This window comes from Rhipicephalus microplus, chromosome 10, assembly GCF_043290135.1.
Source record: "Rhipicephalus microplus isolate Deutch F79 chromosome 10, USDA_Rmic, whole genome shotgun sequence".
Classification (NCBI taxonomy): Eukaryota; Metazoa; Arthropoda; class Arachnida; order Ixodida; family Ixodidae; genus Rhipicephalus; species Rhipicephalus microplus.
Genome location: NC_134709.1, coordinates 59505465 through 59519991, shown reverse-complemented (window position 1 = coordinate 59519991; position 14527 = coordinate 59505465). Strand labels below are relative to the sequence as shown.

Here is a 14527-nt window from a genome sequence, read left to right as displayed (position 1 = left end):
GCTAACGGAAGTAATATGTTCCCAGCCAGAGAAGCTTTCCGTCGCTTCAACAAACTCCTCATGACTCCTGCCTTCTTGGCTGTCCACCTCTCTGCCTTCCTCTATCTGAGCTTCTCGCTCCGAAGTAAGGCTGTCGCGAGGTTCGAGGCCAACCTTGCAGGAATCGACTTCCCTCCAGCAAACGCTGCTATCGGAGCAAACATTCACCGCTTGCTCGACCTTCTGCATCGCCAGCTGCCCCCTTTTCGCCATCGCAAGCTCGAGTCGCCGCTCGAAGTCCACCCTCTCTAATTGGAGCTGCTGCTTCAGTATGCGTGTCTGACGCTCTAGCAACACTTTATTTTCACGCGTTACGCGCTCTAGCTCCTCCTTCTTAGCTCTAAGCACCAATTCAAGCTTTTCCTTCGCCGCCTTTCGTTCTGCAGCCCGTTGCTCACGCTCCCTCTCCATCCGCTCCTCGTACCATACTCTAAACTCCGCTCCCGTCAGTCCCATTTTATCCGCCAACTCAATTAACTCCCACGTGTTCGTCATCGTGTTAACCGCGTCAAAAAATCTACTGGAAAAACAAACGACTTTGTCCTGTCGCGGACGCCAATTTGTGATGCGGGTTCTTGTTGCTGATTTGTTTTTCTCCCGGGCTGAGCCTCAGAGAGTTTTGTTAATAAGGACAAAGCCGTTCGGTTTCCAAGAAACACACAAAAAGTTTAATTGAAAAGAAAAAAGGCAAAGATTCCTCACAAAACAAAACACTTAATAAACAGTTGACTGGACATGACGAAACACATCTGTAAACACCCAACAAAAACGTTCAAAGTCAGTAACTAAACCTAACGTTCGAAAGGGGCTGAGTGATGGGAGTAGCGCAAGAGTATCGGTGCAGTCTCACCCACAAGTTGGTTTTCGGCGGTGATGAGAAACCGGAACGCCGTGACTCCTGCGTCAGTGCGTGGGCTGGACGAGGACGAGGGAACGCTGGCTGCTGGCGACACGTCGAAAAGCCCTACCAAATCGTGATGGTTTCGGCTTGAGGAGCGTGGACACGTCGGAGACGGGAGAACGCAGGCTGGTGGCGACGCGTCCGGGAACTAGGGTCGACCTAGTCAAGCAGCTGGGCGCACAGCTCGGGCCCGGAGCCCGACGGCTGTAGCTCGCCTGCCGGAACCAAAGTCCGCAGGCCCTGGAAAGGAGTTCAGGACCGGATGGCCACGGTCCTTTGGAGCGGGAACCCGACAGCAGGAGGCCCCGGCCGGTGGAAGTCCTGTAGGCTCGGGTCCGGAACCCAACGGCCCATCTTCAGCGCCCGGTCCGGTGACGACCTTCCGCTTGCACTGCCTGCCTCGAATTCCCCTTACTCTGGTCTCCCCAGGCTCCTGCCTCAGCTCTGGCCCACTTGTCTCGTTCTCATTGGAGATACTACTGTTTCGTGGTGTCAAGCCATTGGGCCTTGAAATCTCCGTGTTCGCTGCCCATTGGATGTTTTACCTTTTGTTTACTTCACGTCCTGCCACGCATCCTCGTGCTTGACGCTCTTTAACGTCGTCATTCTTGTTTAAGCAGCACCGCACGTGCACTCTGGTATTTCTCCTTTTGTTTTTTTTTTTTTCCGTGACGCGCACTTTTCGAAGGCGCGTACTTTGAACGCGCACCACACATCACAGTGCTTCAATGCTATCGCGTTCAAACTAATTCGGCATATAAACACTCGTGTCAAGCACTATATTACCAAACACAAATATAGGATAGTCGCACATTTTGAAACCAGTACCAGAAAAGGGGGGGGGGGGGTAATGGGGGGTGAAGTGGGTCTTTCTGAAAGGTTTATGGAAGCTTATGGAAACACCATTTGCCTGTACTCCTTGGTAGGCAACAAATGCGAGAACTCATTACACTATCAATACCATAAATAATCATGACAATGGGAGAAATAGTAACATTTCGGACTGTGAACGATGTTACAGATCCTTAATCCACGTCGGTGTTTCCACGCTCCAAGTTCAGTGCTTCTCGGTATACATGAAGGAAACGGTAAAACTTGCAAATCAGGTGAATCGATTGCTGCAACTTACGCACTGCACATTGCAAAAAAAAATGCAGCGTGTGAAAGAAGGTACATCAGATTTTTTCCTTTTAAGTAGCCACTCTTGAAATGCAAAGGGGCCAAGGTTGAGGCTGACCCTGTCTAGGTGACGAGTGAACCGCGAAGGCACGCACTACAAAAACAAAACTATGGCTGTTTTCTGGGGTAACAGACCTAAAACTAGGGTCTACTCGACGGTACAGCACTTCACACCAAAACTCACCAACACACATACACTAAAAAGTGTAATGTGACTGTGCTAACCAGTGCTCAGTTAATGGCCAACTGTGAAAAGTGACGTGTCACCATCAAGAGAAAAGCGAAAAGCCACTTCGAATGAATACTTGTATCAGTTAGCCCTTTTATGCATTTTTAATGCAAGTATACATTGCTTTTTAAGCTTCTGGTGTTTTTTCCTCTTCGTGGGAATCGTTGTATCCTGTTTACGTTTAGATTATGCAATCATTGTGATTGACATACCCGTTTTTCTGTATACTATGCTTTTACTTTTTCTTATTTGTATGCCAATGCATCGGACCCATTCATTTTAGGTAGCGGGAGCTAGTCAAGCTGTTTCAGTGCAGCTGTCACTCCCGCTATCTATCATGTAGTGTCAAACATAAAAATAAAGATTCAATTCAATTCAGTACTAGTGGCTTCTTTATTAATTAATTTAATCTCATCCAAATCTACTGCCCTCGAGAAACGGGTCCCCTAAGGTTAATAAAAACGTCAGGCTTGCGCGGAAAGTGCTGCGCACTCACAGTAAAAGCTAGAAGAGTGGCATTTCTACAACCCGTAGAATGTACTATCCTGGGGCAACTATACATACAAGTACGCTTGCAAGATTCCCACAATCAGGTAAATGAGATATCGTGGCTGACGGCAATGAAAAACTGCGTCTGAGCCCTTTGTACTGGGTTGGAAGCAATTCAGCGACCCACTCCTTACGCAATTCGTGTTATGTGGCACAAGGTTACAGAATTCGAATGTCGTGACACCCCATCGTTATTTTATTCTTCTACTTTTCTGTATTTACCATGTTAACGAGGTTTATTCCCGACAAAACGCCTGTATAGTGTATGTTTGCAAAAGAGTTTCTAGCGCCGACGTAGTTCAGTTTTTTTATTATGTTGCTACTTATGTTGCTACTTATGTTTCTGCTTATGTTTTTTTTCTTCTAATTAGCTACGATGATGGTGTATTACCTGCATCACCATCATCATTTCATTTAACCCTGAAAGGCCCTTTTTAGGGTATTGTATTACATAAGGGGGGGAGGACAAAAAGCATGAATAACAGCCTTATCATTATTATTAACACATAAGCGGGGGAGGAAAGCATTATTAACAGCATAATTATTCATTTGCAATGCTAGAAAATAAGATATTTGAAAAAAACACAAAATACATGATTTCGCTTTCAAAAGCAAAGAGAGGACAGTGCGATAGGCAGAACAAGTGGTATACATGCCGTTAAATGAAGAATGGCACATGATTTAACACTTTGATGTTGATAGACTACTGGTTGAGAAAACATGAAAGCATGAGGCTAAAATTATTAGAATCTTGCTCATTCACTATTCGTTCGGGCTTCAAGCATTGAGCAAATATATACCAAACAAATGAAAAAATGAACAAAAAGAAAAATATCAAAGTAGGGTATAGCATACTGGGCTCCCGCAAAGAGGACGCAGGTTCGAATCCCATTCAATCCTAGATCTTTCTTTATTTTATTTCTTTTTCGTATTTAATTTATAGCTGTATTGGTTACGTACACCGCGGCGGTGGCGGACAAGTACTGCCGTTGTTTTCATCTCATAACAGCTTTCACCGTAAAACTGAACCAATCTAAAACCAAATGGTACATCCACCGCCTATTGAATAGGTACACATTTATCCTGGCGTAAGCAACCGCTCGCCGTGCAAAACATAAAAGAAAGTATCTTGGATGTGCTCAACAGAAACGTCACTGTGTTTGGTGCAATGATGACAGGCGGAAGCCGAACTGGCCGATGACGTGGTCTGCTCGCCTTCCTGGTACTCACTCTGGGCTGCTTCGTTCGACAGTGATGTTCTCCGCACGGGGTCGACTGGCCGGGCTCGACTGCGACGGGAGAAAGCCTCATCGTCCCAGGACGGTGCCTCCATTTCCTCGTGGAGTCGCTGACGGCTTTCCCGATCATCGTCCGGCCAATCACGCCGACTTCGCCTACCAGCACGATAGGCGGCTTCCGAGCCGTACAACATGGCGAACGGTTTGTTCGCGTTGTAAAAGAGCGGACGCATGGCGCCTCCTTCCTCGCTCTGGAATTCCGATGCGCGTAAACTTGACTTACCGGTTACGAGTGTTCCTCTACCAACTGTAACGCGTTCGGGAATATGGGACCGGTACAGTCAAAAAGCCTGAGAGCACGGATCCGCTCGTGCAGATGGAAGAGTGTGGCACGCGGCAGACAAAAAAGCTTCTTTTTCGTTGGTCGCTCCTACCTGTCGACGTCACTTGACGTGTTCCAACTTGTTTTTACTAATTATTTCAATAATTCGGAAATCTGGCAGCAAGGCGCACATAATGAAAAATTGGTGAAATGGTGCACTGCATAAATGCGCGCAAGGATGTTCGAAGCCCCCTTTTCTACCATCCATGGGTGTCTAGTGGATTCGGTTTTATAGCATAGCCTCCCTATTATTTCGATAGACTTACCCTCAAGGCATAATAAGGCGCAGGCACTTGTTTGTTTGTTTGCTTGCTTGCTTGTTTGTGTGTGTGCATGTGCGTGCGTGCGTGTGTGTGTGTGTGTGCGTGTGTGTGTGTGTGTGTGTGCGTGTGTGTGTGTGTGTGTGTGTGTGTGTGTGTGTGTGTGTGTGTGTGTGTGTGTGTGTGTGTGTGTGTGTGTGTGTGTGTGTGTGTGTGTGTGTGTGTGTGTGTGTGTGCACGAATAAATCAAGCCATATTCTGGGGACTTCGTTGGCAGCCATTGCTTTTCGTGACGCTGTAGCGAGAGCCGCCTTGCAGTGAGAGAAGGCATCGTTCCGGTTGTAAACTTTTGCGCGTCCATGCTGTTTTACATTATCATTGGTGTAGAACAGTATAGGCACGCAGCAACAAGGGGCCAACGCGACCAGTACCGTATTGGCATGTAAGCCGGTGTGAGAGCCACCCCAGCCCAAAGCCTTCTTGCACAACTTCCACCCACCCAAGAAAAGTGAAGTAGGAGGTAACAGACATGCAATCGCATCATCATCATTATCCTCCGCCTGACTACGTCCACTGCAGGACAAAGGCCTCTCCCATGTTCCGCCAGTTAAGTTGGTCCTGTGCTTGCTGCTGCCAATTTATACCCACAAACTTCTTAATCTCATCTGCCCACGTAACCTTCTGTATTCCCCTAACTCGTTTACCTTCTCTGGGAATCCAGTTAGTTACCGCTAATGACAAGCGGTTACCCTGTCTACGCACTACATGCCCGGCCTATGTCCGTTTAATCTTCTTGATTTCAACTATGATATCCTTAAACCCCGTTTAACATTCACGCGGTGGCATAGATGCACCTTTCTCTTCCTAGAAGAAGTTTTACTGGGCGCCGAGAGAGTTATGAGGTTGAGGTGAAAGGGTATAAAACCGAAGACCTGGCCTACCATGTCTTGAATACCAGGAAGCAGCCACAAAAAGGAGATAAGCGTGTGCTGTCACCATGCTGCCAAACATTGAGACCCACTGTAGAGTACTGCCACTGGCGAAGATCATTATTCCATTCTCAGAAAGAACGAACCGAAAAAAAAACGACATGGTAAACTTAAAAGGTGGTTAGACTGTTGGAGTGACGTCACTGTGCCCATCGTCAGGACTTGCTCTGGGTGTCAGGCCAAATCTACCGCAGCAGCTCGTCCTTGCAGAGTAAGCTGTTTTCCAGAGTAACTCGGAAAATGAGTTGTAGGAGGTTTAGTACTGCGCGTTGAGCAAGTTGCAAACAGCCCACGTTGCAACATCAGAAAATGGCGGGCGGCTTTTAAAGGCGCCATGTGTGCCCAAAGAGCACCACAACTTGTAGTATGATGTGGATAGCGGCCACTGCCTTAAAAACGATCGTGTTCAGCGCGAACTGCACTATAGCGCTAATGTGATAATTGTTGCATATTCCTAGAAAATTGGACACAGCGTGAGCAACTGGATGAGAGTGAGATGGACTAAGCGCTGTTCATCTTCGACTTTTCCCTTTAATCACGTGGCTTATCCGTTTTCATGTTCAACATCTCAAGTTTCGAGAGCGACCCGTGATGAGAGCCCAGTACGCATGAGGTTGACTGTACCAACCAGCAAGGAAACACAGGTCCCACACGTACCGAATACAGGAAGGAGTCAGAGGCTGTACTTCAAGAAAAACAAAACGAATCATTCTTTATTCTCCTACAACGCGAGTAACGGGGCTGTCGCGCGGTGGGCCTGGCGACTTCCATTACTTGGGGACGCAGTCGACCGGCACGTCGACGCTCTTGGTGATGGTCGGGATGTCGGCCAGGGAGAGCGGCAGCTCGCGCTTGCTCTGGATGTCCTTGAGCATCTTCTTCAGCGTCGGGTTCTCCTTGTTCAGGCAGACGAACTCGAGTTCCTTCTTCTCGGTGGTGGTGGGCTTGCAGCCGCGCTTGCAGGCGGTCGTCTTGACCAGGCTGATGCACACCTTGCCTTCCTCGTAGATGACCTTGCGGCGCTCAGTGAGACACTCGGGGGTGGCAATCCTGCTGACGACGTCATCTGCGGGGATCGAAGGTTACGGGAAGAAGAAAAACAGATGCACGCGACGTTGTAGGGACAAAACAATCACCTGTTGCTGAATGCATTTAAAGGCTCTTGTTGAGGTATACCTTCGTTTAAATACCTAAATAGGAGGGGTTTTTTTTCGCTTACGCCTGCATTATCAAAAGCTTGTGAACCTTATAACTAAGTTACGCTAAATTTTATAAGGTGTCTTATTAGCCAATATCTGGCTGCAAACAAAGACAGTGTTAACGAATGTTTCATTTCAAACAGTAATGAAGGCATCTTCAATTATTCAGTAGCTTTGAATTCCAGCTTTAATATTTCGCAAACTTGCAATGCCTAGTAACAGCGGGCGTATGCTTCGAGTCCCACTCTGCCTTGTTTGCAGCGCATTAAGTAGGCTACTTGAAAAGCATGTACGTGAAGAAGGCTTGTTGTGCCCAAGTACGTTCGACAACGAGCATTTTCAAATTGCATTCTCAGTATACGCCTTCGCAAGAATAATGCTTCACCAACACGTCCATGCAGACGAAGTTCGTAAACCTTGTGACCACCACTCCTGTCGGCATGAATTGTTTTACAGGTCGCTCACTTACCGTACAAGTCTGAGTCGACCTTGGATGCCTTGTATCCGCGGACCTTGCTGATCTTGGTGATCTTGCTCTTGGTGATCTTGGTCTTGTTGTAGACGGGAACTCCAACCTTGAGGGTGACGCCGGGTGGGCAGTAAACCTCACCCTTGACGACCTTCTCGGCCTCGAAGGAGTAGGCGTTCAGGAAGTCCTCGACCTCGGTGACGACGCACTGCTCAGGGGTGACGTACTCGTACTGCGACTCCCTGTTGTTGTCACCACAGAGACCCAGCAGGGTACCCGTGTACTTGGGAAGCATCACCTATGTCGGGAGGAATCAGAAAAACCAGGGCAGTGTGAGACAAAACAAGTCAAGTACGCTGAGATAATCAGCACACGCCCTAAACTTGAATGCGAGGAACTAGAAGAACTTAATGGGACCCTGAAAAACTTTTTTTCGAGTAACCATGGAACTGATTCACTGAAAGAGCTTACTGCCTCACGAGTTCAACACCGCAAACATTTTAAGAATCCTTTCAGTACGAGCGGAACGACTTCTCACAGGCTGCAATCCCATTGTCATTGCTGTCGTCCCAACGAAAGCTCTGGAAGCTAAGCAGGGAGGGATTGCATGGGCAAGCAAAGAAAATAAATCGTGAGCGCCTCGTAATAATGAGCCTTTTTTTTTTTATCCTTCGAATACGCCGCTTTTCCGGGGTGATCGTGAGTGCACGCGTGGTCAAGTCGCGGCCTCCCGCGGCGATCCTTGTAACGACGATCAAGCGCGCCATGTTTAAATCAGCCATTGGCTAATAGAAGGTCTTCTACGAGTTATTTTTTTAGTTTTTTCTGTTATTCATAGAGCGAAGAGAAAACAAGTTTTAGCTGACCTTGTTAATTTATTTTGAATTTTAGGCCGCGTGCTGCATGCACGAAATACTATCTTAGAGTGTTCTCGGGGGCCTCTACTACCAATCGGAAGCGTTTTCTGAGCATGCTGAAAAAGTTTTGCAGGGCCCCTTTGACGTGATCAGTCAAGTCACAAAGGCAGCACGGATATACGTACACACTATAGAGTCGATCGAGGAAATATTCACATACGACTAAGAGTTACTTTTTAAACATTCCGACAAAATTGTCACGGCCACATTTGATTAAGTCTACAACAACATCAACATTCCTGCTGACTGTATCTTTTAAATATGGCAAAATGTTATGTAACCATTCCCATTCTCAAGCAGGACCTGCAGGCTCTAAGAGTAATATGAATAATAATGCGCTACGACGATTCGATTTTACTGCCAGTAGTATACTGGAGGCTTCAGTAGACATCGCGACATCCTTTGTCATGTATATGCAGTGCTAACAAAACCAAATCGTTTAAAAGGCAAGAGAGCCTTCAGAAATACTGAACGTGAGTGTCACCTTGCCGTGTGCACTACAGTAATGTTTCGAGGCGCTTAAGTTAAATATGCAGGGTTGTAAAAAAGAAATTCAACTGAACCATGTTCACATTCACGTTTTCTGAATTTGCACACGACTGCGTAATGTATCCTGCAGTTGCCCCTCTCCAATTTTCAGTTGAAACTGAAGCAGTAGTTTTACGAGACAACTGCACTCTAAGCTTTGAATTCACGCCCGAGTGGTGGGTTGCAGGGTCATTCGCTAATATACTCCGCATTTTGTCATTTTCCCGTGTTTTCCGCTGCCGGTTTGATAGGGAGCGGAGCTTCGCGGGGTGATTTAGGAGAACCGGGATCGCTAGAACAAAGGCTTCCAAGTTCAGAAGGCGTGCAGAGACCTGGCTTCTTGGGAAAGTGCACATATGCCCACCTGATTAAGCCGATTTGACGATCTTCACGACATTTCTCTATGTACGGTTGAAGGTAAAAAACCTGGAGACACTCCACTCCGCTGCCCAAAGAAAAAGTTTATAAGTGCACTCACCGAGACGAGCACGCTGCTTCCGTTGTAGGCCAGGACGAGACCGGAGTCACGGACCTTGAGCCACAGGGTCGGAGCAACCTCCGGGTGGGCGGTGACGTACAGCAGCACTTGCGAGCTGAAGTTGTAGTAGTATTGGAGCACGTGCGACTTAAGCGGGTCCACGGTGAGCAGGGTGCCGTTGACCTCCACCTCGTAGGTGGTCTGGTCCTTGGGAGGCGTCAGCTTCACCAGGGTCTGGTTCTTCAGCACGACCTGCAGAGTCTGCAAGTCGACGATGTCATTCGTGAGGTGCTAGGACACTGATGAACGTTGGTCGGACGTTTACATAAGCATTGCACTTTAATGGTACTTAACAAATAATTGAGACGCCTGGTTATTTAACAATACTGATTTCTTGTGTTGCTTCACATGCATGTTTTCTTTTATAAAGACAATGCCACACTATTTGTTCAATTTAGGAATCCTGTTTTTGGGCATTAATTCCCATGCTTAAGATTCCTTGTCTTACCATTTACCGCACGAAGTAACTGATGTAAATGCAAATTACGGTTGTTTTACTTTTGATTGTTTCAAGAGGACTGCTTTTGACTTTCAAAGAGTTGTTTTTGTTTCAATTGTCTATATGAAACAATCAGGTCCGTATCATGTAGGTTCTTTTTTAGTCATGGACCGTTTCATTCAGTCATTATATACCCTAATCATTGAACCATTAGTCAGCGGTCCCTTACCGTAGCATCTTCGCTCCTCTGTTCGTAGAGGACGTAGAATTCGGGCTCATCGACGGCGTGGCGAAGCAGAACGTGCGTAGACTCTTTCTTCAGAGTCTCCAGAGGGAAGGTGACGTTGTCGAAGGTCTTCAGATAGTAAGGGCTCACCATACAGGTGGCTGCAGATGAATGGAAAAAAAACTAGGTTGAATTCCAGGGCTTACCATTCCCTTTTGCCACAGCATTCTTCCGTGTAGTGAGAACTGTATGTGTTGGAACTGGGTATGAGCGTGCTTATTGATTTGAGAAGTCATGTGGGGAAAATTTGCGGATACATGCTCACATCTTGGTGTTTACATTTAACCAACTTTTTTTTTTACATTTTCTTCACATATCTAGTTCCTCGACAGGGAGCTCCACCAGGGTGTCTACAAACGAATTATTTACATTTAGATATCGCCTGTAATTGTAATATAACCACAATGACAGATGTTTTACCCGTTAAAACCGTGACATGGCTGTGAGGCATGTGGTAGAGGAGGTTTCCGGAAATTTCAACCCTATGGTGTTTTTAACCGGCACTAACACTGCAAAGCTCATGGTCCTCTAGTATTTTTCTCCATCAGAAATTCGAGGGTGCCGGTTGCGATCAAACCCACGACCTGCGGGTCACCACCTGTGCGCCATAAGCAATATACCACCGTCGCGGTATCACCGTCCATAAACATAAATAATATCTAAGCTATCGGTGTGCCTCCCCTACTGTGCTCGCTTATGCAAGAAGGTGCACGCTAGTAGCTCAAATTGACTGATTAATATGTGGGATTTAACGTCCCAAAATTACCATATGATTTTGAGAGACACTGTATAGTAGAAGGCTTTAGAAATTTCGACCACATGGGTTTTTTTAACAAGCACCCGAATCTGAGCACACGGGCCTACAGCATCTTCGCCTCTATCGAAAATGCAGCCGCCGCAGCCGGGATTGAATCCCGTGACCTGCGGGTCAGCAGCCGAGTACCTTAGCCATAGGCCACCGCGGTGGAGCGCCGGTAGCTCAGTGATCAAATGACCAAGCACGCGGAGTATCGTTAAACTGCAGCAGCGGGATCGCTGAAGGTGGTGCGAAGCACTTACGGAAGGGGTATCCCTTCCTGGCGAGGCCAACAGCCTGGGTGGTCATGTCGTAGGCGACGGTGGGTCTCAGGGCCCTCCACCAAGGCAGGCGGTTGAAGGTGACCTTCTCGAAGTGGGGCGTGTGCACAGTCACGTTGGCCGTGGTCACTCCGCTGTAGAGGTCCTCCAGAACGGCCTCGACGAGGAACTGACCCTCGGTGACGACAGGGCTCTCAACGTACTCGGTGGTGGACTTGTCATACAACAGAACCTTGGCGGTCTGGAAGAGCTTGTGGGTGACGTTCAGCGCGAGGCTAGGGTACTGCAAGGGCAACCAGAAGGAACGTGCGTTAGGTCGTCTTAAAATATGTAGCGGAAGTCGGGAGGGTTCTGAAAGTTGTAACTATGCCGTGTTACTCAGTATGACACCATTGTTCGAGCCTGAAATATTTATTCGAAGTCGATCATCCATATTCCCTCGACGAGCTGTGACTAGCCAGCCTCTCGAATTGTTGCTGCCTTGCGATTTGTGATATTACTTTGAATTTGTACTGTTAGTCTCTGGCCCTCTCGAATTCACATTAGATTAATATTCCTCACTTTGTTCGTTAACATCAGCACATCAGTGCGGAAATCGAAACGGAAGCTGCCCCAGTTCTACCTAGTCACCTGACGTTCAATATTTTCATTGGTTGGTTGAGTGATTCATTGATTGATTGATTGATTGATTGATTGATTGATTGATTGATTGATTGATTGATTGATTGATTGATACAAGGATTGTGGCAAGTCATTCTAAGTGGCTTTAGGCTCAGCTGCATGGCGGTGCCAGTGCTGCATTGTATATCTTGTATGGCATGCAATCAACCGGCGCTGAAAGAAATCTACAAAAGCGACTTCTGCGTCGCTATTGGCTCACAAGAGGTGTGAAATGTTGAAGCAATATTATTGCGTAGAACCTAAGTTGACATAGACCTCCTACGAAAAGAATTTCTTGAATATCTACATTTTTCAGCTGTACCCCTAGTTTTTTTTTTTCGCGTAAACTGCAAGTGAGAAATGTTTGCAAACGTGTTTCACTCAAAAGCTGGGACCTTTACAGAACGGACGTGCATTGTAATTTTACTTACAGAAATGAATATATTAATGCAGTCTCTTCCTTCTGCGGAGCATCTTACGGCTACCGCTTTGCAATGAAGTGACCTCCACGCAAACAGAAGTGACATAAGAGTGAACCTGGATCGAGAGTGATTGTGAGCTGAACGAGAGAAGCTTCCTCACCACGGTGGGCAGGGTGACCTTGAGGACGAACTTGTCGAGTGTGTGCTCGTGCCAGTGGACCTTCTTGCAGGCGGAGCTGACCAGCTCCTTGCCGCTCTCGACATCCTCCTTGCACTGGCGGTAATACCAGGGCAACTCGGTCACGGGAACGCTGTACGCGCTGTACGTGCTGTATGGCAGGTCCTCGTCTTCGTACTTGGGGTGCTTGCTCGACCTACGTTTGGAGTAGTAACTATCGTCCTCGTACTCGCTGCGCCTCCACAGGCTGCTCTTGATCTGACGTCTTGGCTCTATCTTCTTGATGGCACCATCCTGCGCCAGACAATCGGCAATAATTAAGCTAGTCACACCACTGCTTCTGGTTCTTTCTTTTAAAAGCCTGCAGTTCTGCTAAGCAGTGACACTTTTTTCACTTTCAACACTTTCTGTGTCCTTATTTAGCTAATCTCTCACATTCTCCTCTGTTTGAAATTCTATGTATGTCGTACCAACCCGACAACCAAGTGTCCTTTCTAGCAACCTTTTTTTTTAAGTTTTGTATTTTGCCCAACATGAATATCTCCCCCCCCCCATGCCAATTTTGCCCCCGACACACAGAGAACTACCTTCTAATAAATCTTCACACAGCGTGTAAAGCTCCACCTGTTCCTTGTGCATATACTTCTGGGCATCGGCGTTATCGCCACCACACATGGATTTTAGAATTGCTGATGAACCAAAGAGTGTTAGCTAACGCTACAGTTCAAAGATGAATAGTAGTACTTCTTCGTTGCCGTCTGCAATCTGTCGACAGCTGTACCGTTCACAGAATGTTAGAGCTGGAATATTCATGAGCACTGAGAATAACCAGAACGGTAAGCATGTCAGTCGTGCACGTACAATAAGGTTGACCAATGCCGGGTAATTTTTCTCACTGTTCAGTTGTTTCATTGAAATCATAGCGTCTTCTGAAACTGCAGCTCCAGTGCAATGCGCGTCATAACTAGAGAGCATGTAGTGTAGCGATGACGAACGAACGCTTTAGTGGTCCACTCTCTGAAGTGACGTGCTGTGACTACCACGCATCGCTCGCGGATGCCAATCACTCGGGCTCCGTGAATTTAACCGTTCATCGACCTACCGGTCGGCTCCAACGCCAGCGTTCAAAGAACGCCACCTCAGCAGCGATAATGAGCGAACACGTTTTAGGAATGAAAAACGCACAATAATAATAGCCCGGTGTGAGTCATACGATCTTGGTTGTGACCCCGGTAGACTTATCATAAAAGCTGCCAAGTTTCTAGAAAAAAGTGTGAGTGTGTTAGAGTATGTCATACTTACAACAATCATGAGGGGAGTCTTCTCGAGCTGCTCGACACTGGGGGTGGCTTCCAGCTGTAAGATAAAATGAAACACATTTATATCTACTATATGTCGCTCTGTCGATTGTGTGTTGTAATCTAGCGTGAGTGAAACGGGAACTGCACCTTCGAAAATTGCACGTCGTATCTCCAGTGCTGGTAACGAAACAGCCCATACTATTCGGCGACGTGGGGTTACTTCCTTGCTTACGAAGCAAGCTTAGAATTGCATTAGCAATTTCGGTTGCACCTAATGATGCAAGGCATCTGTTTTCGTCGTTGCGAATAATGAATTTCAGTTTAGACAGTGTTACCTTGGTTGATACAAGTACTCACTCAACCTAACTGCGACATTCGGAGATTATCTGATCCCATACTTACGCCATTTGTTACCTAAATATGATTTCGCAAGATCTATCCCCTATTTTTGCTGCTGCCTTTTCGGGCTTCCGTTATGTTTTGCAGGGATCCATTGAGATGCCCAAGCGGTAAGAGCGTTATACATCACTTCTACAGCACCGCGTGAAAAAAACAAGCGGGTTACAAATTGAACTGCGAAATGTTTCAACCCGTGTTCGACAAGAAACGCATTTACATTTCTTCGCTAAATCCCTTGACGCATTTGCCCCGGACTAACATATGTTGCAAATTGTCAAAGAAGTGCCAAATTCTACAACATACGGCAGCTCTATGCCCCAACAAAGCTACTCAGGCTGCTTCACGGTT

General features: G+C 46.9%; 1 protein-coding gene across 1 annotated transcript in view; it reads right to left on the bottom strand.

The window, feature by feature from the left end:
- Positions 1-6452: 6452 nt before the first annotated feature.
- The window catches only part of LOC119180762 (uncharacterized), a 32799-nt gene continuing 24724 nt past the window's right edge, over positions 6453-14527 (bottom strand). Inside the window, exons 21-27 of the mRNA XM_037431896.2 lie at positions 13782-13835; positions 12462-12773; positions 11202-11502; positions 10086-10243; positions 9358-9618; positions 7435-7732; positions 6453-6832 (exon numbers count right to left, since the gene is read on the bottom strand). Coding sequence (XP_037287793.2) covers positions 6537-6832; positions 7435-7732; positions 9358-9618; positions 10086-10243; positions 11202-11502; positions 12462-12773; positions 13782-13835 — 1680 coding nt within the window. The 3' untranslated portion in view covers positions 6453-6536. The remainder of the gene's footprint in view (positions 6833-7434; positions 7733-9357; positions 9619-10085; positions 10244-11201; positions 11503-12461; positions 12774-13781; positions 13836-14527) is intronic.